This window comes from Aspergillus wentii (assembly GCF_001890725.1).
Source record: "Aspergillus wentii DTO 134E9 unplaced genomic scaffold ASPWEscaffold_3, whole genome shotgun sequence".
Taxonomy (NCBI): Eukaryota; Fungi; Ascomycota; class Eurotiomycetes; order Eurotiales; family Aspergillaceae; genus Aspergillus; species Aspergillus wentii.
Window position 1 is genome coordinate 915,938 of NW_024467834.1, and position 21,832 is coordinate 937,769.

At 48.0% G+C, this 21,832-nt stretch overlaps 5 protein-coding genes across 5 annotated transcripts; 3 read left to right on the forward strand and 2 right to left on the reverse strand.

Moving 5' to 3' along the window:
• Positions 1-203: 203 nt before the first annotated feature.
• ASPWEDRAFT_108689 (putative trimethyllysine dioxygenase TmlH) lies at positions 204-3,883 on the forward strand (the record flags this gene model as incomplete). The annotated part of the gene is made up of 15 exons (XM_040828012.1): positions 204-323; positions 379-427; positions 497-814; positions 877-970; positions 1,037-1,375; positions 2,020-2,211; positions 2,265-2,282; positions 2,349-2,415; positions 2,476-2,536; positions 2,598-2,703; positions 2,775-2,874; positions 2,934-3,033; positions 3,097-3,585; positions 3,645-3,716; positions 3,768-3,883. The coding sequence occupies 15 exons, from the start codon at positions 204-206 to the stop codon at positions 3,881-3,883; spliced, it is 2,241 nt and encodes a 746-aa protein (XP_040690324.1).
• A 259-nt stretch (positions 3,884-4,142) lies between these two features.
• Positions 4,143-6,314, forward strand: ASPWEDRAFT_416064 (proteasome regulatory particle base subunit RPT5). The gene is made up of 4 exons (XM_040835604.1): positions 4,143-4,459; positions 4,487-4,703; positions 4,857-5,272; positions 5,336-6,314. The coding sequence occupies exons 1-4, from the start codon at positions 4,402-4,404 to the stop codon at positions 5,992-5,994; spliced, it is 1,350 nt and encodes a 449-aa protein (XP_040690325.1). The 5' UTR covers positions 4,143-4,401; the 3' UTR covers positions 5,995-6,314.
• A 779-nt stretch (positions 6,315-7,093) lies between these two features.
• Positions 7,094-9,522, reverse strand: ASPWEDRAFT_26108 (uncharacterized protein; the record flags this gene model as incomplete). The annotated part of the gene is made up of 2 exons (XM_040832808.1): positions 7,094-9,014; positions 9,080-9,522. 2 exons carry the CDS (start codon positions 9,520-9,522, stop codon positions 7,094-7,096), a joined length of 2,364 nt encoding a protein of 787 aa, XP_040690326.1.
• Positions 9,523-13,106: 3,584 nt separating this feature from the next.
• Positions 13,107-15,951, reverse strand: schA (serine/threonine protein kinase SCH9; the record flags this gene model as incomplete). The annotated part of the gene is made up of 2 exons (XM_040832809.1): positions 13,107-14,544; positions 14,642-15,951. 2 exons carry the CDS (start codon positions 15,949-15,951, stop codon positions 13,107-13,109), a joined length of 2,748 nt encoding a protein of 915 aa, XP_040690327.1.
• A 3,580-nt stretch (positions 15,952-19,531) lies between these two features.
• ASPWEDRAFT_416282 (chromatin structure-remodeling complex subunit RSC7) lies at positions 19,532-21,773 on the forward strand. Its single transcript, XM_040835610.1, has 2 exons — positions 19,532-20,775; positions 20,826-21,773. The coding sequence occupies exons 1-2, from the start codon at positions 19,679-19,681 to the stop codon at positions 21,487-21,489; spliced, it is 1,761 nt and encodes a 586-aa protein (XP_040690328.1). The 5' UTR covers positions 19,532-19,678; the 3' UTR covers positions 21,490-21,773.
• Positions 21,774-21,832: the final 59 nt, after the last annotated feature.

Sequence of the window (21,832 nt, forward strand, 5' to 3'; positions counted from 1 at the left end):
ACGAAGTCGTACTACATGTTAAGGATGGAGTCGCCCAGCTAGCTACTATTTCTAGCCCCGTCTTTCATTTCTTATCAATCTCTGTATATCTGCTGCTTTCAGAGTTCCCCATTCCTAGTATTATTTCGATTTTTTGAACCGCAGGGTTTCTGTTGTATTCTACACCTTCAAACTTCGTCATTTTCAAGCCAATTACTACCCCAATGTCGGCTCCGGGAGCTGGTCACCAATTCCCCTCCCAGGAGGTTTCCTGGCAAAAGCGCGATGTTCTGTTGTTCGCTAATAGCATCGGCTGCAAGGCGGATGAGTTGCACTTCCTCTATGTAAGTCCAGCCTGAAATAACCGTCTCAATCGTTCTCATCCTGACTATTACATAGGAGCTTCACCCAAACTTCGCCGTCTTTCCGACCTACTCTTTAATTCTCCGTATGCTTTATAAAGCCTACCCAGAGCCCTAGAGAGATGGAAAATACTAACTCTTCTTGACACATACAGCATTCAAGCTCACAGACCAAGAGGTCACGGATTTCTATGCTCGCTCACAGGGTAGTCCCATTCCCGGCGTTCCGAAATTCGACTATCGCCGCGTGGTGGACGGTCAGCGCAAGCTTACCCTGCTGAAGCCTCTCCCGCCTTCCAGCGCAGGCAAGAAATTCGAATTGCGTAACAAGGTTATTGGTGTTTATGATAAGGGCAAGCCTGGAACCGTCGTTGAGACAGAGCAGTCGATTGTGGATGAAACCGGGGAGGTGTACTCCAAGACCGTGAGCAGCAACTTCTTTGTTGCGCAGGGTAACTGGGGCGGTCCTAAGGGTAATAATTCATCTGAGTCATATTTTCCTGCCAATGACCTGCTAATCTGATTTTTCTTACAGGACCAAGCACTGTTAGCTATGCTCCCCCAGAGGGCAGAAAGCCAGACGCTGTTCATGTGATCCAGTCTACTTTGGAAACCGCCCATCTTTATCGGTATGATTCCACCAGGTCAAGCTACAGATTTAAACACAGTATCTAATCATAGTTGATATTTAACAGACTAAACGGCGACTACAACCCTCTCCATGCTACCCCAGAGCCCGGTCAGCAGATGGGCTTCGGAGGAATCATCATCCATGGCTTGTTTAGCTGGAACTCTGCGGCCCACGGCATTCTAAGGGAGCTCGGAGGCAGCGACCCCAAGAATCTGAAGGAGTTCCAAGCGCGTTTCGCTTCGCCAGTTAGACCCGGTGACAAACTTACAACAGAGATTTGGCGAATGGGAATTGTCCAGGATGGATTCGAAGAAGTTCGCTTTGTGACGAAGAACGACAAGGATAAGGTTGTTTTGAGCAACGGCCGCTGTCTGTTGAAGGTTGTTGGGCCAAAGAGTAAGTTGTAAGGGATAGATATCTTTATATTTTGTTATATAGTGCATCCTCATTCAAGGGTTTTTTTTCAAAATACGTGCAAACAGTACTGAAAGCTCCAGCCCTCGGTCGTTATCTCATATATGATCTACTTCCCGGTACATCGATCTACAAATGCAAGTACGTAGCCTACAACGGTATGATAACATCCTTTGGATAATTCTCCAATCAGCTATTGTCCACATTTCAATTTATCCTTTTCCCAAATATCCTTATGTCCGGTACCTAGGCCGTATGATGGGTGGCACGTGATAACAACCCAAACGCATGTGGGCTGTGGAGCTACTCCTCCATATAACGTCGCATCTTTTGTTTCCTGCACAAAAATCTTAATTATAACTATTTGGCATGAGTATGAGCAGGATCTCCTCTCCCAGGTCATTTGGGACCTGGAGAAATGCCGGGTAAGTCTTCTGGATATCATGCATGACGCAGAATATTCGACTAATGTAACGTCCAGCACATGGCACGTACCCGTTACCCCGAAACGCAGCCTGGTACGTAGCCAACGAATTGAGATATCGTCAATGCGTTATAGTTTTTTAAAGCTTGAGATGCTTTGCTCATTTATTTTTAGGGCGCAAGTTACAGAAATCTATCAACTATTCTTAGGCCTCGGATTCCGCAGCTTGCCTCGGGCTGCCGAATCCCGTCTATTGGCCTTCGAAGTAAACATTCTTCGAGTTGGACCGATGCGCAAAAAAATAACATCCAGACCCAGTCTGGAGAAAGGATCCTGGGACCTGAAAGAATACCTGACCATGTTCAATTGAAAGTCAACCCTGAAGGGAACATCGGGAACTTGTAAGGAACCGATCTAGTACCATTGGACGAATGACAGCTAATTCCACATACAGTGGGCCTTTCTGGCTTAGGTTGGCATAATAACCATATTTATATTGAAGTTAGAGGCTTATATGGCTATTTTTCTGATATTATAGGGAGAATTGCCAGTGCGCAAAGTGCATTCATCCAGATACGAAGCAGCGAGCCATAGATACGTTTTCGGTATGGCTGCTGCTGATTTCTTCTGCTGGAAGAATGCGACTAACTCATATTCTGCATTAGATGCCTCTAAATGTCAGAGCACGGAATGTCGAGTATGATACCGGCGGTGCTAAAATCGAGTGTAATGCGCTCACCAATATCTTTACTTTGAAGCTTTAAAGTTGTCAGACTGACTTAGTTAGGGTCTGATGGTCATATTGGTGACTATCCATTCGATTGGCTACTCCCACATCAGGAACATACTTCCTTGAATAGGAACTTGGTCAAACCAGAGCCGATGTCATTCAGGTACAACTACTCGTCTTGGCAATAAACCAGCTTTCTGTTAATGACCTTTTTTTTTTTTTTTTTTTTTATAGACCAATGCGTTCATTAGTACCGGGCCAATCCTCTCCAAAAGTGTCATATGAAAAGGTCATGTCAGAGGACCGTTATCTGTTTGAGTGGCTTGACAAAATAGTAAGTTCGATTTCCGGTGTTGGTTTAACCCTGTGGGTTCCAAAGCTGATTCTTTTAAGTATTCCTGGGGATTCTGCTTTGTCGAAGGCATTCCTATCAATCCGGAATCGACACAGGCTCTAATTGAAAGGATTGCTTTCATCAGACACACTCATTACGGTACTGTCTATTACCCCCTCCAAATTATAAATCATTCTCCGATGGTTGTTGATAGTATATAAGGTGGATTCTGGGACTTCACAGCCGACTTAACTTTCAAAGACACCGCATATACAAACGAATTCCTCGGCTCGCATACGGACAATACGTACTTTACTGACCCAGCGAGGCTTCAGCTATTCCATCTTCTATCTCATACTGATGGTGATGGAGGAGAAAACTTGCTTGTTGATGGTTTCAAGGCTGCCCAAATCATGCAAGAGGAGAACCCGGAGGGTCTCGCCACACTAGCTTCAACGAAACATCCATTCCACACCAGCGGAAATGAGGATACATGCATCCAGCCTGTGACCCAAGCTCGTGTACTCGAAACCCATCCCGAATTTGGATACCTGTATCAAGTTCGTTGGAACAATTACGATCGGGCACCCAAAAGCGACTGGTCTATACGTGAGCAATATCAATGGTACGAGGCAGCACGTCATTGGGACGAAATCATCAAACGCCCAGAGATGGAAATATGGACACAATTTAAGCCTGGAACGGCAATCAGTACGTGCAACCCCCCTAAAGATTTGATATCAATACAATTTAGTCTGACACTGATCTAGTCTTTGATAACTGGAGAATACTTCATGGTCGTTCAGAATTTACCGGAAAGCGACGGATGTGTGGTGGCTATGGTGCGTATATTCACCCTATGGTTTGACGATAGCTTCACTGACTATCTGAAGTGAACAACGACGACTTCATCTCACGGTTTCGTCTTCTGAAATTCGGCCGGGAGAAAGTATTGCAGAATCTCGGAAATTTCAGAGCATCTCCAGATAACCCCAATTATTTTATATAAGGGTGCAAATGGTCAGCTCGATCATTCTCGAAGCATCCATAAAAGTTGGGTCGTTTGCTTCTTGCTAGCACATGGCCCTCTGGACCACTGCTAAAAGACAGGGCCTGTTCGGTTTGGAGCAAGCGATTATAGAGTGCATAGTAGCAATATGAGTCGCCCTATTTACAAACCAGCTGTACATATCGATAGATAAAAATAAAAATATCAAAAAGGTTATAGAACTGATGCTGTAGACATAGTGGTGCGCAAGAGAAGAAGCACGCTATTCCATTCTTAGGACAATCGGGGTCGCTGCTGGTCAGCACATCACGTGATGTAGGCAGGACAGCTGACGTTGTTTGGCCGGAGCTCAGAAGCACCAGAACAGCTCTCGCTCTCACACCCACTTTCCCTCTTTCTCTCTTCCCCACCCTTAATATCTCATAGATTCATCCCTATTAACCTAACTCCCGATCTATTCGATTCGACTCACCCACCATAACCCGTGACTTTGCCACGCCGACCCCTCCGTTCCAACCATGTCTACCCTTGAAGATCTCGACGACCTTGAGCGTGAGGAGAAGAAGCAGGACCAAGGCGATGGCGATGGCCAGAAGCCCCAAGGAGATGGAGATGCTGAAATGAACGATGCGAAGAAGGACGAGGATGAGATCTTGGACGAGGAGATTATCAACTCGAGTACGGCCGATATCGTCAAGCGGCGGCGGATGTTGGAGAATGAGCTGCGTATCATGAAGAGTGAATACCAGCGACTGTCGCACGAGCAGAGCACAATGCGGGAAAAGGTCAAGGATAATCAAGAAAAGATCGAGAACAACAGGTACGGCATACGCATACATGACTATTCGCGAAGACCCAGTCGAACTGCTATCGTCCGTCAAGCCGTTTGAAGCAGTGGCAATGACTGGACTCTGATTAGCGAAAAGATACATCTTTGTGTTTTGCATATTTACTGACATTTCGTGACTGATAGACAACTACCATACTTGGTCGGAAATGTCGTTGAACTGTTGGATCTGGATGTCGAGGCTGACGCAGCCGAAGAAGGCGCCAACATCGACCTTGATGCAACCCGGGTGGGCAAGTCTGCTGTTATCAAAACATCGACCCGTCAGACCATCTACCTCCCCCTCATTGGTTTGGTAGACCATGAGACGCTCAAGCCCGGTGACCTCATCGGTGTTAACAAGGACTCATATCTTGTCTTGGATACGCTACCCGCCGAGTACGACAACCGGGTGAAGGCAATGGAGGTTGACGAAAAGCCTACAGAGAAATACACAGACATTGGTGGTTTGGACAAGCAGATTGAGGAGATTGTGGAAGCTATTGTATGGCCGATGAAGGAGGCGGAGAAGTTCAAGAAGATCGGCATCAAGGCACCAAAGGGTAAGCTTATCTTTATCTTCTAAAATCATCTCGATGGCGTTCCTAACATTTTTGTTTTCCTAGGTGCTCTGATGTACGGTCCTCCCGGAACTGGTAAAACACTCCTTGCTCGTGCCTGTGCGGCAGAGACAAACGCGACTTTCCTCAAGCTTGCCGGTCCCCAGCTTGTGCAGATGTTCATTGGTGACGGTGCTAAGCTTGTCCGTGACTGCTTCGCCCTCGCCAAGGAGAAGGCACCATCGATCATTTTCATTGACGAACTCGACGCTGTTGGCACAAAACGTTTCGACTCGGAGAAGTCCGGTGACCGTGAAGTGCAGCGAACCATGTTGGAGCTTCTCAACCAGCTTGACGGTTTCGCATCGGATGACCGTATCAAGGTGCTTGCCGCCACTAACCGTGTTGACGTGCTGGACCCTGCCCTTCTCCGATCCGGTCGTTTGGACCGTAAGATTGAGTTCCCTCTACCCAATGAAGAGGCACGTGCCAACATCCTGCAAATCCACTCCCGCAAGATGTCCGTCGAGGACAGTGTCAACTGGGCGGAATTGGCCCGCAGCACAGACGAATTCGGTGGTGCCCAGCTCAAGGCCGTTTGTGTCGAAGCCGGTATGATCGCCCTCCGGAAAGGCATGACCAAGGTCGGGCACGAGAACTACGTCGATGCCATCGCCGAAGTACAGGCCAAGAAGAAGGACACCAACATGGGTATTTATGTTTAAACAAAAGCAAAACGAGCTCATGTTTTCTGCTCTTTCTCTTTTTGCCTCAACCTTTTATGCCATGCCATGTATCTATGTCCTTCGTGTCTCGAAGCTAGTAATCGATATACATGCCAACGTCATCTTACTTAACTACCCTTTTGCTTTCCTTTCCTTTCCTTTCCCCGTCTTGCGATGCCTTGATTTTTCTTAAGCTCTTTTGATACAGCACTGCTTGGCTGTTGGCAGATAGATAAACAGGCGTAATGATAGTGTTTGCCTTGGCATCCTTTTCAACTTGTTTCATACAGGTAGATTACTCAGTAGGATCTAGGAACATAGTATTCTCAAAAGAGTAGTAACCCTCCGTTTTATTTCTTATAAGTCTTGCCTCGCCATTACTTTGTGCAGTATGAGAGTGATATATACTCCGATCATGGAAGCCTGATCGGGCCATATTATGTACTATACATATGTGCAGGTGAAATCAGAATGAGAATCAGATCTAAGATGGCAGAATGAAAATGAACAGCAAGAAAGCAAGCGAAGAAAGGAATAAATGTGATAAGTATGAGAAGGGAAAAGAGAGATATAGACAGGAAGAGAAGAAAAGAACGAGAATGAAGAATGAAATGGATGGGTGATGCCAATTATCAGTTACCCGCCCTCCACCGAAAGCGCCATGGGAATTAAGGAAGAAATGAAAATAGATATGGTATCCCCTCCCATTTTGAAAAACAGAAAACAGCAAATACAAAAAGGATATATGTCCATGGTATATGTTCAGGAAAGAATAACACCTGCACCGCGTGATGTGAGAGAAAAATAAAAAAAAAAAAATAGAAGAAAAGCGATCGAATCAACCCGAGATCGACGGGAGGATGCACAATAATCCACACGAGATAATCACGGGTGATGATGGATTAGTTCATATTCATCAGTCAGTCCATAACGCCGTTTCCTGTGCGTGCGTTGGAAATAAGCATGGTCCATGGCATGCGCGTTCAAAAGAAAGGAAATAGAGCCACACTGGCAGAGAAAAGAGGAAGCCGAAAGTCGAAAGTTCATGGGCGAAGCAATTGGATAGATCAACAATAGAAGAGATTATCGTGTCAATAGTTTAAAAGAGCCATTTGAGATCGATAACCTCGACATTAGCGGGACGTTCGCGTTCGATGTGAGACCACCAATCCCTGCCACTCTTATGGCTGGAATTCCACGATCCGTTGCAGGTATCCTTTTCCCAAGGTAAAGATGTGGACGAAAAGCTCATAGGTGTGGATGGAGTAGGAGGCGTCACCGGGCTGGAAGCCATTGTTGAACGGCTGCTAATGCTTCCCCATCCAAACCGAGTAGTCGTGGTTGATGCTGGAGATGGAGGTTCTTCAGGAGGAGGAGCTGGGGGGTTCCGGTTGCCAAAGCAATTCACGCCAACGCCGGCAGCGTATGTCAGCGATTGATTCGAGGCCAGAATGTGTTTCCACCCAACCAAGCCTCCATCTGCTTCTTGTCCAGGTAAATCGGGGCGTAGAACAAAACGTGGGATAGCCACATTGTTTTTCTTTGTTCTGCTACCTACCCGACCCATATATGCAGGCATTCGAAAGTCGTACACGGTTATCGGTCCATCGTGATCTTCCGGAGGGCCATTGGCTTTGAGTCTCTCCCGTGATTCCCACATCCCGAATTCATCCATCTCCAGGTCTTCCGATTCGTCGTCAGAGGAGGCGTCCAAGGCACAGTCGGGCACATAGGAGTCGGAATGGTCTGTAATAAGGACTTGCATCCCCGTTTCCGTGTCCTTGGCGGCCATGTCGATGAATGTTTGAGCCCGTATCCGAGCAGATGTCAAATTGTTCCCGGCAGGAAGGGCCTTTGGTCGGGTGCTGACTGAGCCGTGCGAGCTTCGGGGAAGACTGTATCGGTCTGGTTGTAGCAGGGCTTGTCCTCTGGGTATAGGTTGGCAGACAGCCTGTAGCACTCCTGGCGGTTCAACATCATTTGGTGCACGGAGGGCTTCTAACCGAGGGAAGCCTGTGGAGAGAATACTTTGGGCGAGGTGAGAGTTGGGGGTTTCGATATGCTTGGGCGGCTTCATGAATGGGAGGAAATCAAGTCTGCTGAGAGCAGTTCCAGGGTTCGGACAGGCGACATCCCAATGGAGATACTTCAGGCTCGACGAGGCCAGAAGTGGCTGGAAAACCATCTCGTCGGTATCCAATGTCGGACACTTGTCAGCTTGCACAATTTTGAACCGTTCTAGCTGACGAAGAGATGCCAGGATCTTAGAAATCACAAGCAGGGACTCGACGTTCTGCTCGATCAGGGTAAGACACTTGAGGTTGTGTGATTCGGGGTTCGACGTGTACTGCGATAAACCACTGTCAGTGATGCCCGGCAGGTTCTCCAGCCGAAGTGACTCGAGAGGCGGCAGGCACAGTAAAGCGCTGTCGGCAAAAGCGTCTGCGTTGAAGGATGATATACAGAGATGACGCAGCGATGGCAAGAGGTGGAACATGCGAAGAAAGACGCTTGGTTCCAAGGCACTGCCTTCACTCAAGCCATAGAGCGCCAGGGTTTCTAGATTTGTCCACGAAACGTGATAGTCAAGAAACTCGAACATCTGCATGGGTCCAAGACTGCCCGGGCAGGAGGTGCTACGGGGAGACACTTCTGAGGCCTCCGGGGCCTCACCCAAAATCCATGTGTGTTCCTTGAGCTTCTTCCTGGTGGACAATGCGTGGGTCAATCGGTCAAACTCGTGGTTGTAAGCGATGGTCAAGCCCTGCAGCCGTTCCAGGTTGGGGCAGACCATCACGACGGAGGCGACCAAGTCTCGGTATTCCTGCCATTGTGTGCTGTGCTTGCTTGTTGTGAAGAGCAAGTCCAGCTGGGGAACGCGGAGCTCCAGGACGAGATTGGCCAGCAATTTTCTCTCCCGAAGGGTGCGTCTCAACAGCTTCAAACGGCTTCCTCTCTTCAGTTTGTATTTCTTTAGTTGGGCCGGAGAGTCGTTTCCGATGATGTGAATACGATTGTAACTATAGGTCATGATCAGCACAATTACACTATAGACCATCTCATGCAGGCAGGTATCGTAACTTACAGCTTAGCCCGAACTGCCTTCTCCCAGGGCCGGCAGGTCAGGGATAGGGAGTGCAGGTCGCGTTGGTAGCAAGTTAAGCAGCCCGACGACTGGTGCGAGGTTGTGTGGAGCAGCTGCAATTGATCAAGAATGACATCGTACACTTCCTGGGGTACTCGTTTGAAGACCGGCTCCAAGATCTTGTCCAGCGAGGCTGCAGAGTCGAACTGACGGTATGGCGAGACAGGGGAGGTAGGGGAGCAGATACTGGTCGGGGCCGTGGATACACTGTAATTGGTCTTGAAGGAGGAGACGGAGGAATTTCGAGATCCAACGGGATGCACCGTGACTGGGAATGCAGAATCCTGGTACCCATGCACGCACTGGTCCTGGGGGTCGTGTTGTTGGTAGGTAGTGGTGTAAGGCACAGCAGCGCTCTCGGGTCTACTGGCGACAACACTCATTGTGAATCGCAGATTTGCATTTGACGACTAAAGGAATGGCATCCAACAGGATGAAGAAAGGAGGGGAGGAAAGCGGTAGAAGAGGTATTGGATAGTAACTAGTAAAGGGGGGAGGGAGAGAGAAAAAACAAAGGTGGGGAAAGTTTAAAAAGGAAGGGCAAAGCACGTTGCAGGCTGTGGTATGTAACTAAGAATAATGAGTGACGTGAAGAGTGTGAAGACTGGAAGATTGAAGGGTCAAGGGAGTGTGTGTGTGTGTGTAAGGTCACAACGATAGAAGAAGAAAAGAGAGTGAAGAGAAAAGAAAGGATAGCGGGGAACTATTTTGGGAAGAAGAATTGATTAGCCTCGTTAAGAAAAGAAAAGAATGATGAAGGAAAAGAGAGCGAGGTTTAGTTACCACGAGGCCATCAAAATCATCGGCTAGTACGGGGTAGAAGACATCACATAGACATGGTTACCATGGGACACGCCACAAGCTACAGTTGCTTCGTCTTCTTTTGCTTCTTCTTGTTCTTCTTCTTTTTCCTTCTTGTTCGATAAAATCAATAAATCGATAATTCTGAACTCTGAAGACTGACCCCAAAAGAGTTAGGGATGGGGGTCGACTGGGAGAGAACGCGCGAGAGAGAGAGCGCGGGCAAAGAGTTGTGGAAGGGGGCCGATCGTCCCCACCCGAGGAATGAGGATCTTAGTGTAGGTTCGTTTGCCGTGAGTGTTCAGTGTACGGAGTCGAGGGCACAGCAAGTAATGATGGCGGATGGTGATGGGCTGCAGCCACGGGTTCTCCGCTCTCCCTCCACAGCTGTTGGTTTTCTTTTCTTTTTCTCTCCTTTGATAATAAAATCCACGTTGCAACACGGGCTAGTGGGTTAGTTCAGCCATAGTGGAGGACATTGGCTTTGAGTCTTTCCATTGAGCAGCGAGTCACGACTCAGGACTCAGGAGTAGGGGTTGGACATGGAGGCCGTGCTACTAGGACTATGTTAGACTGTTCGTACTTGGATGGCCCGAAGCAGTAAGGATGTGAGATGGTACTCTGATAGACACGGTTGGATGGTTGAACTCTCGTGTGATCATCCTCCCTAGGCTGACTGGTCTGACTCTGCCTGCAACTTGAATAATACATGCAAATGAGGACGGAGGAGTCGGCTAGGAATGCACTCTGCTGCAGATTCTCACTGTGAAACCTCAATGGCTGCTTCATCTGGAGAAGGAGATAGATTGCGATGACGAACACAGGGGAAGAAAGAAAAACGCGCCACGAGACGAAATGGAGTCCGTGATACGCGCTAGCCGGATGAGGATTAGGACAATGGGTCCGTTTGGGTTAGCGTCTTGTCCCTGGCGCTAACCGTTTAGGTGTTCCCCTGGTAACGTTTTAAATGGTATGTAATATATACACTATATACAGTATTATTCTACAAATTAACATGTGTAATATATAATATAACAGCACCATACCAGTAATACACATACACCCCTGTACTTCCATCCTCTCGCATCGTCACTTTTGCATCCACGGTTCAGCGCTGGAATGTTGTCATTTCATCTTCTTCAACCTTCAGATCGGCTGGGAGTGATTTACCTGCTGTTGCGCTCCCATGGATCAGTCAAGTAATAATCAATAACCATAATCAATAATATCGTCATCTATCTCTCTCTCCATCCCCGTTAACCAGAGGAGCACGGTGACTATGCAAGTAATCCCCAAACTAAATAGTGTCTGTACTCTAAATCCTCCACTTCCAGGCTGCATATCGGAATCCGGAATCCCTCTCATAGGCTCTCCAGGTCCATCTTTGCGTTTGTGGTCCATTGCGTATTCTGCGTATACAACGCAGAGATATATAAATTATATAAATTATACAAAAGCATTAACCTACGAATTGCATTATCTGCATCCTCCGAGATCGATCGAGTGGGGATTTCAACAGGACCGAAACATTATCACATCACGCATATCACGCATTTGTACTGGAATAATAACTGTTTCGGGTTGGGCTGATTCAGACAGAGAGTAAGACATGCTGTGATTGAATTCTATTATTATCTAGTAGACTTAGTAGTTGTTTTGTCTTTGCTAGTTTGGGGGTAAATAGGGTCATTTAAGACAGTCTGAAAAATCTTCCATCGGACGACTGCATATGATTTGTGTTGTTTGATATAAAGTACTACTACTTCTTCTTCTTTTCTAAATATATCTCGCACTTTATTCCCTCCATTTATAAAGACTCGTATTTATTCCATAGTATCACTTGATACTATCCTTATTACTTGATAACTGCTAGGCTACACGAGATACAAGCTAAGATCACCGGTTGGTCGACAACGGGCCGTGTTGATCTCGAGTCAGTCTGTCAGTCTATGTGAGACTTTGGACTACAGTCAATATTCAGGAGTTATTGAATCAAATATAATTTATATATTATCATATCATTCCAAATTGAAATTCTATCCTTCCCCAGATTGAGATCTTCATCTCGCACGTTCTCCTTAACGAACACAATCCAACCGTTTCAGGAGTGGCTAGTCCTCTGCACGAGATGACCGATTCGGTATGAGAAGCACCCCCCCCCCGGTAATATAATAATGATGATCAACTGTCAATTTGTCACTTCATCGCTCGCATTCTCTCTCTCACTGGCTGTAAGGCCCGGGAAAAAAAAGGGGTTGGGAATCGACGGTGCAATGGGTTCGGTGGAGACCCTGAGGATGATCCCTCGCCCTCGACGGTTACGACTTCTGCATCTACCGACTGCCCTTGGCCTTTTTAGCGCCTCCGTCGGCAGTGAAACGCTTGGATCTTACATCCGACTTGGCTGTGAACTTCAATCCCATTACATCGTACAAGTGACTGATCCTGTGTAACAAGTGTACTTAATATTGGTGTAGAGATTCCTCATCGTTCGTTATCAAGTATATCGGTTAAAGAGCACCCTCAACGAGCTCCCCTTGCGCCACGTTGCCCGACTAACGCCTCGAAATGACTGCCTGTCTCGTCCACAAGACCACGCAGGCTGCATCGCAAGCAAAGTAAATATAATATCCCGTCGTCTGGTTTCACAAAAAAGAATTGCAAAGAAAACACTCCGGCATCTGCCGGAAAAGAAAAGAAAGATTAAACTACCGAAGATTGGTTGACTCAAAACATCATGAAACAGCTGAACAAAGAAGACAAGAACGATCTCCCTGCGTTTCACATCCCGTCCACAGAGTAGAGGTCAACCGAAAAAGGATATCTAATCCATCTATCCCAGATGGCCTGTAAAAGCTCCACGTGAATGCTAAACGATCGAAGTCGAAAACAGAGGGTCATGGTCAACGACGCAATAAAAGAAGAAAGAAAACCGGAAACGTGGGAGAACAAAAGGGTATTGTGACTTCTGTTCCCATATCGAGCCAAAGAGGAACTAGGTCGTAAACACTGGTAGGTGTAAAAGAAGAGAGAGAGAAAAAAAAAAAAAACAAGAAAGAAAACCATGTTTTAAGCCCCCTCATCCATTCATGAGGCATGTACAAGTCAAGAACAAGAAGAAAAAAATATATGCAAAATCAAGACTCCATTATCATGCAAGACATCATCACATGTCAAAATTTTCGTCAACGTTGAAGATGCCAGCCTCGCCCTCAGCCGTCTTGGGGACACCACCCATCTGGTGATCAACTGAGTTGCCGGACCGGTGGGATCGTTGCCACCTGCCGTCATAGTTGTCATCTTCTTCCATGTGTTCGTCGGGGTCTTCCGTAAAGTGGTGATCCATCGAACTTTCGTTGACAAATGTGAACCCCTTGAAATTGGCCTGCATACCCGGGGACAGTGGTGTGGATGCGGGCATCAGTCCATTCGCTAATGCGGCTGCTCGGTCATTCAACCGAGTGTTGTTGTCAAGTGCGTTGGTAAACTCGGGGTCGAAGTTCGATGTGTCCGTGTCAGACTTGAGCTTCGGCTTGAACGGAGGGATGACTTCCTTGCGACACAACGCGTTCCAGTCAACATCGTGGAAGAAAGGATGTGCCATCAGCTCGAGAGCATCCTCCTTGGCTCCCAGTCGGTGCTTGGGGTTTCGGTTGAGCAGGCCCTTGACGAAATTCCTTCCTTCTGTACTGAGGGCGTCTCGCGGGAATCGGACCTTGCCAAAGGCAATGTTCTTGTACATCTGCTGTGTATCTTCCGCGTAGAAGGGACTCCAGCCGCAGCACATCTCGAAAACTAGAACACCGAGAGACCAGAAATCGACCATCTTGGTATATCCTTGCTCATCCAACAACACCTCTGGCGCCAGGTACTCGGTTGTTCCGCAGAATGTGTTGGTGGTGTCGTTCTTGTTAAGGTTCGCCTTGGAGAGACCAAAGTCACACAAGGCAATGTGGCCGTTGGCGTCAAGCAGGATGTTCTCCGGCTTGAGATCCCGGTAAACAATATCGTGCTCGTGGAGATGCTGAAGGGCCAAGATAAGCTCCGAGATATAAAACTTCGCTCGTGCCTCTTGAAATCGCCCTTCTTTCTGAAGATGCCAAAACAACTCTCCTCCAGACATGTAGTCAGTAACAAGGTAGAGGTCGGTAGGCGTCTGGAAGGAAAATTTCAGTCCAACAATAAATGGAGAAGCTGCCATGGCTGTCCGGACGAGAATATTGCGCTCTCCAAGTGTGTGTGCCACCTCTTTCTTCTGAATGATCACCTTCTTCGACAGAACCTTCATGGCGTAGATGCGTTCCGTATCCTTCTTCATGACCTGGTAGACCTGTCCAAAGGTTCCTTTTCCGATGAGCTTGAGGATCTGGAAATCATTCGGCCCAACCTGCTTCTTGTCTGTTTGCTCAAAGCGCATCTCCAAGTAGATTTCGCCGGAAATCTGACTATCGCCTGCCCCACGGGCTGTCAAAGGAAACCATCCCTCCAGTCGGCTATTGTCGTCCTTCAGATTGATTCCTAGTCGTACATGACCCAGGAAAGCTTCCTGGTTATTACGGTCATAGACCGACACATCGACCTGAGATTGGTCGCCGAGGACATCACTGTAGTGGAATATTAGCAATCAAAGCTTCTCCAAGTACACCCACTTGAAAAAGGAAGGGGAAAAAAAAAATAAAATAAATAAAAAGAGAAACCTACAAGACAGCTTCGTGGTTCCAGTGGGGATCAGTTACAGGTGATCTCCCCTTGTGGTCATGGCCTTCTAGGCTACTGTTGTTGCTGCTTTGTCGACTCTTCATCGGAATGGCCATGGGTGGTCGACCTGTTTCGAGAGCAGTCTTCTCCAGCTCCTTCTGTTGCCGTTCAATAGAGGCCTCCTCCTCATCCTGGGCACTCTTGGAAATACATTCGTTCCATTCGAACACGCACACCACATACGGATCGAACCCTGGTCGCAGCCCTCTGGCCTCGGAAATCTTGACAAATAGTTTACCCTTGATCGAACCGGTAGGCGCGCCGGATTGTTGAGCGGCATCTGGTTGGGAAGGAAACGCCTCGTTAAGCTTCCCAGAGAGTTCGTCGGTAGGATTCGGGGTCTCATCTGTCTGCGGCGGCTGTGATGGCTCAGACGGCTCAGACGGGCGAGGGGACGACGACACTGGGGGGCTCTTTTCGGTCTGCTGGCCTTCGTTGGACATGGCTCGTGGCGTAAGGGGAGGAGTATTCTTTAGACGCGACCCATCGGGCGCGTTTCCAGTTAGCTTGGCAAGATTCTCAGAAGACATTGAGACATGTGGCTTCTCGTGCTCGAGGAGAGGAGCTTCCGACGAACACAACGCATCTGAGGCATGGGGGAGAGAGGGATTGGAGAAGTGAGAGGCAAGGACAGGGTCGTCAGAGATGCTGGAGACTGGGAGGGAGGTATGACGTCGTGCTTGAGAATCAGAGCAAGGGTGTGCGGGCGAAGAGAGATAGCTTTTCAAAGCAGTAAAAATGGTAGAGCCCATGCCCTTATCCGGGCCAGAAGAACAAAGGTCTGCCTCATCGGGTTCTTTCTGCAAAAGGGAGGAAGCGGAGCAATATGGGGGAGTGGGCAAGTTCGTGGGAAGCAAGGCCTCGGGCATGGTATCCTTTGCTCCAAGTTTTCCGCCTACTTGAGCGGGCGCCTTAAGCCCCGAAGTCTCCGAACGCTTCATCATGACAAAGGACCCGGAAGAAGAAGAACGACTGGAGCTCGGGTTCTCCCGTGTCCCCGTGGCATGCGTACTCGACTGGATGTTGTTCGTGGAAGCAGGACTCTCTGGGGGAGAGAAGGATGGTTTGGAAGGATTGGGCTTATCACCGCAAGAGGCACCAACCTGGAAGTAATTATGCATTATGGACGGCTGACGTTTGTCCGCTGGGTCAGGATGTGGGGTCACAATGCCAGTTGGAGTTGATCTATTGGAACCGACTTGACTCTGGTTATCGTCTTCCTGTGCACCATTTCTGAGAAACCGATTAGCCATGAATTCGAAGCTACGGTATGAATCACTGCTGAAGAAACATTTGCAAGTGGCATAAATCGAATGCTTCAATCAAAGACCGGGTAAGAGGACGAAGTGGAGGGGAGAGGGAAGAAATAGAAGAAAAATTGGTCAGGCAGCGAAGACATTCGGAAGTTGTGCCATAGGGCAACAACCTCCAAAAGTACGAATAGCCCAAGATGTATGCGACTCATCGCCGCCATCGTGACACTCCGCGATACGATCCAGCGATAGCAATGCAAGCCAAAAGAGGGGCACAAAAGCATCGGGCTGGGGATGGCCACGGAATGTATTATTTTTTTTTCTTCCCTCCCCTCCCCCTCATGGTCGATCCCGAAAAAAGAAAAAAGAAAAGAAAGAATAAAAATAGACCGATTGGGGAAGAAAAATGCAGCAGCAATAGGCAGAGCGAAAAGGCTGATTACTCACTTCTGGGAGATCGGCTTCAGCAAGTCTGCATCACCATGCAACTCTGTACCACTCTGAGTAGCAGCCATGTTGTTCCCATCCGACATCAATATCCTCCAAAAAAGAAGTAACGAAGAGGGGAAAAGCGAAAAATGAGAGGGCGGGGGGGGAGAGGAGTGGGAGGAAGAGATGCTAGATTCAACCGTTTGGCGATAAGAACGACGAGAAGCAGGAATAATCAGAGTGGTGTAGTGGTTGGTGGTGGCAGGGCAGTAATAATAATAATATTACTAGTGCGGAGTCGACGAAAAGACTGTGACGCCGCCGGGCGATGACGAGCTAAGGAAGTTTGCGGGATGATGAGGGACCCGACTCAGTAGAGGATCGGGAGCAACGTAGGAGATCTGGGAGAGATGTTAAAAGGGAGGATTCTGGAATACATGAAAGAAAGAAGAAAGAAAGAAAGAAAGAAAAAAGAAAAAGGAACGGAGAAACTGATAATTAATCCAAAGCAATCGAAGGCAAAGGAAAAGTGGTTATATTACTCAGAGTCGAACCAGGCGTGAAGACTGCCTGGTTTCCGGATTGGGACTAGTGGCTGACCAAAAAGAACAACAGAGAAGAAGATATATTGGTGACTCCGAGATGAGAAGGAGAATAATAAGATAAGATATTAGGATAGAGGAGAAGAGAAGAGTATTAGGATAAGAAGGAGAAGGAGGGTATTAGAAAGAAGAGTATTAGGGTAAAAAGAAGACAGGTGAGGGGAAGGGAAATGGCATCAACTCCAGAAAGAGGAGAAAAGAGGATGGATTATTATTTCAAACATCTAAGGTTGGTTGGGCGCGTACTGATTTCATGGGAAAAGAAGAAAATAAATAAGAAAAATAAGAAAAATAAGAAAAATAAGAAAATAAGAAGACCGGAGTGACTCCTATCCCAAACACGATAACAGACAGGAAGGGAAAAAAACCTCATACCAGGTGGAGATGATGCCCAGTTTGGGGTGCGAAAAACCACTCACTTTCCCCAGAATTTCAGCCAGTTTGTAATAATTTGTCCATTTCTATTTCAATAAATATTTGTGTTTTTTTAATTCAAATCATAGGCAAGTTTGTGGTTTTATATCAATCCAAAACGCCATGACGATATATGGTCGTCTGGCAAGGTCTCGAGGGATCGCCTCATTGCAGGTGATGCAGTGACCCATGCGGGTTTTGGAACTCCGGGATCTCTCGATACAATTACTATTCCTGGTATACAGTCTGATCCCTGTCCTCCTCATTTTGATGATGGGGATGCCGATGATGATGCTGAGCTGATTTCCTCTTATCTCTCCTCACGCTAGGCATACAGATGCCGCATGGAGGAAAGTGGCGGACAGGCGGAGACACCGGTGTAGAGGGTGGGGTAGTATGTATAGGGCGCCCCGTTGTCATCATCGCCGTTGACTATTGCTGGATCCATGCTAATTTATTATCATTACTGTCGATTCTATTCAATCTGTAATGTTTTGCATATTTGGTATGTACATAGACTTTATGGATGTCGTTGCCAACAAATCAGTTGGCCCAAACGCTTAGACAGCATCGATGCAACAATTTCCCAGTATTGATGGACACTGCTTGATGACACCTTATCTGTTGTCTATTCTATATCTTTGATTTATAATAATACATTTCCAATGTCAACTATTAAGCATGGGATCCCCGATGTGCAACCTTCACTTTCCAGATATGTGCTTGTTTGACAACGTCGTACGCTTTGCTTAACCCACAGGGCTGGAATGCAATATCAAAGATAACAATTTCGCCCGAACATCTTCAGCTCCCCTTGCCTACTATCAGGCTCACAGTACTCCGGAGATACCGATTATCGACTTTTGCGTTGCCATTCCTTACACCATGTGTCTCGCCTAGATGAGGCCAGAATCTGGTTTGCGGACAAATCAGCCGGGCCACATTCTTCACAAAGCTCAGCTTGCCACTAAAGAATGTCAATTGTACAGCTGGGAATCATGATCCGTCAATGTATAATTTGACTGGCCAGTGACTCCTACTCAGTACTCAGACAACAGACGCATCGGCGTATATACCTCATACTAATCTGGAGTATTTGATCCAATGAGCCACCCATCGATCAAAGGAAAATATCCCCAGATGCATCATAGCCTATCGATAGTATTATTCCTTTGTAGAAACTAGAAACACACACCGACAAGCAAGGAGTATCGTGGTCCGAAGCTACCGGGTCGGTCAGTGAGCAGGTCATCTGCAGGTTGTTAGTGGTGCGGTGTAACGATCTGCAAGACTGCACCCTCCAGTGCATGTTCACCCACGAGAATAATAAGGAGCTAAACAAAGCCTCCACGATCGTGCGCCTCATCCAAGGACCGGGAGCTTGATGTTGATGGGGAGGAAAACAGGGCCGTGGAGGATATGATGAATCATGGCGCGGTGCAAGTCACCCCAAGGTGCATTGATATGCGATGCGGGTGGTGTTTTCGAGAACAGAACCCACCGGTTTTCTTCTTTCTGTGACATGTGAATCCCACCCATTGCCAATGATTCATACCTGAATCCTTAAAATTATTAACGTTAAGCTGTGCTGATACCCACGTTGTAGCATGAGTACCGATCAACCCCTCATCCAACCATGGACGATAACACCATAGTCCAGCACTGATGCTATCGATCAGACCAATCGCATCATCCATGGAAAAGAGGCAACTGAGACGAGTTCAGGGCCATTGATCAAGGCAACAACCCGGTCTAAATAGACAAATCGAATGCCGTTGAAGAAACATCCGCGTCTTTCGCCATCGAGGGGAACGGAGCATGACGTCATGTAGGCCTCGAGCCTCTTGCCCTAAAATCCACTGCGGGTCTAGCCATAATGCCAAGACAAGCTAGGGCTCCCACTAGCACGTGGGGTCATATTATGTACACCTCAGGCAACAATATATCACGTGAAGAAGACTCACCGGGGAAAGGTATCTCCGGAGCTCCTCTTTCGCGATCCGTGATGGCCAAAGGGTATCGGTCTCATCTCCAACGCCGCGCTTTAGCTTTCTTTCTCCAGTAAACCAACTCTGCGGTATGGCGAGGAAGCTTAGAGCTGCTGCCCAGGCAGCTGCGCAGTCCTTGCGTATGTCAATTCTTTCTCCTTTTTTCCTTCAATTGCTCGTTCTTGTCCTTTTTTCGTCTGCAAGATAAAAAAAAAAGAAAGAAAAAAGAACACGCTCAACTGACCATGACCAGGAAATGCCCCCCCTCCGATCCCCGATGGTTCGGACGAAGAAATGGTAGAGGCGCCTCCATCGCGTGAAGCTTCCGAAGCAGCCGAGGAAGAAGAAGCAGATGACGCGTCAGAAGACAAAGAAGACCTCGAAGATGAATCGAAAGTAGAGCCGGAGCCAGAGGCAGAACCAGAACCAGAACCAGAACCAGAACCAGAGCCGGAACCAGTTCAGGAAGAGGAGCCTGCTGCACCAACGCCTGCGCAGGAATCAAACACTCCGTCGCGAGGAGAAACTCCTTCTCGGATGGGTAGAATGTCTGCGATACCGCGTAAACGTCGCATAGGTCGTCCTCCCAAGAACCGACCGCCTGACTGGGATTTGCCCGATGAGGGTGCCGCCCAGTCCCCAATTCATGTCAGCACACCGGTAAAGAGGCGTCGTGGGCGTCCTGCTGCAAGTGGTGGGCGATGGGCGCGAAACCGGGGACCGTCGCATGTCACGCAGGTGCCAATTGACAAGGAAGGGAACATGATGGATGTTATTAACGACGAAGTCGCCCTTCCAGAGGATCCCGAGGGCGAGACCAAAGTCGACAAGAATGGACTGCTTCAGGGCGACAGGGAATACCGAGTTCGAACATTCACGATTCAGAACCGTGGCGACAGGTATTACATGTTGTCGACGGAGCCGGCCCGTTGCATTGGTTTCAGGGATTCGTATTTGTTCTTCCAGAAGCATAAGCTTCTTTACAAGATCATCATTGATGACGAAGCGAAGCGCGATCTCATCGAAAGAGATATCATTCCGCACTCTTACAAGGGACGTGCCATTGGTGTGGTGACTGCGCGGTCCGTCTTCAGAGAATTTGGCGCCAAAATCGTTGTCGGCGGAAGAAAGGTCATCGATGACTACGACGTGAAAGGGGCGAGAGAACGTGGTGATGTCGAGGGCGAACTTGCGGTTCCGGATGATAAACTGCCCGGGCCAGGTGAACCGTACAACAAAAATCAGTATGTCGCATGGCACGGAGCTAGTAGCGTCTATCACACTGGCGCGCCATCTGTTCCTCTGCCTGTTGGCAAAGCGGTCGATTCCAAGAAACGCAAGGTAACAGTGACTGGTGACAATTGGATGATTGAGCATGCACGCGAAGCCAGGTAAGCGACGGTAAATTTAAACAACATGATCAACAGCTAATTTCAACCAGTAACTTCAACTCTGCCATCTCGATTGCCCGTCGTGCAAATCTGGGGGGTGCCTACGACATCCACACCAACGCCATGCAGTATCCTAAGATCATGCAGCCATCGCATGCCCGTTGGGAGCGTCTTCCTCCTCCCGACCCTCAAGTTGCCGCCAAACTGATGAAGGGAATGTCCACTCTGACCCTTGCAAACGGAACAGACGAAAAGGAACCCTCTCCCGAAGACCAAGGCCAAAGCCAAAACCAGGGCGAGGGCGAAGGTGAAGGTCAAGGCGAGACTCAGGAACAAGCAGGCGATGAGGAAGGAAAGGACCAAACCGAGACCAGCACCGAAGGAACCTCTATTTTCTCCACGATCCCCGCTGCCCTTTCCCGTCGCTTTGCCATCAACGACATCCACTACGAAGCCCCACAGTATTCCAACCAGGGTCTTCCCGGCCCAGACGGCAACGTGCATGATCTCGGGCCGAACGGGCTCCTCAGCGCCGCCAACCCCCTGTACCCCGAATTCGTGGGCGCAGACGTCCTGGCCGAACTGCCACCCGAGTGCAAAGAGGCCCTCATCGAGACCGCCGCTCAAGAATGGGAATGGAAGTCGAAATGGGGCAGCGAGGCTAGCAATGGTGCCCGAACTACGCCTTTGAAGAGTTATGCCTGGTTTCCATGATCTTGTCCTTTCCCCTTCCAGCTCTTTCCACCACGGCCGGCCCTTATCTGATATCCCCGATTTCTGGTTGTTCTCTTTTTTTCCTCTTTTATATTCATTCTGCATGAGCTGGGTTTTCTTTTCTTTTTTATCAAATGGATGGCAGGGAGAAAAAGGGAGTTTTATGCGTAGCTATATCTTGGTGGTTTTTCTTTTCTGCCTAATGTCTCTTTTGTTTCTCAGCATATGGCTATGAGGCGATTTCGGCCCTTATCTTACACAGATGTCAAACAATAATCACGAAAATTAGCATAAATATATCAATGAATAAGTCAGATGCCCGAGAATTATGAGTTGGAAGTGA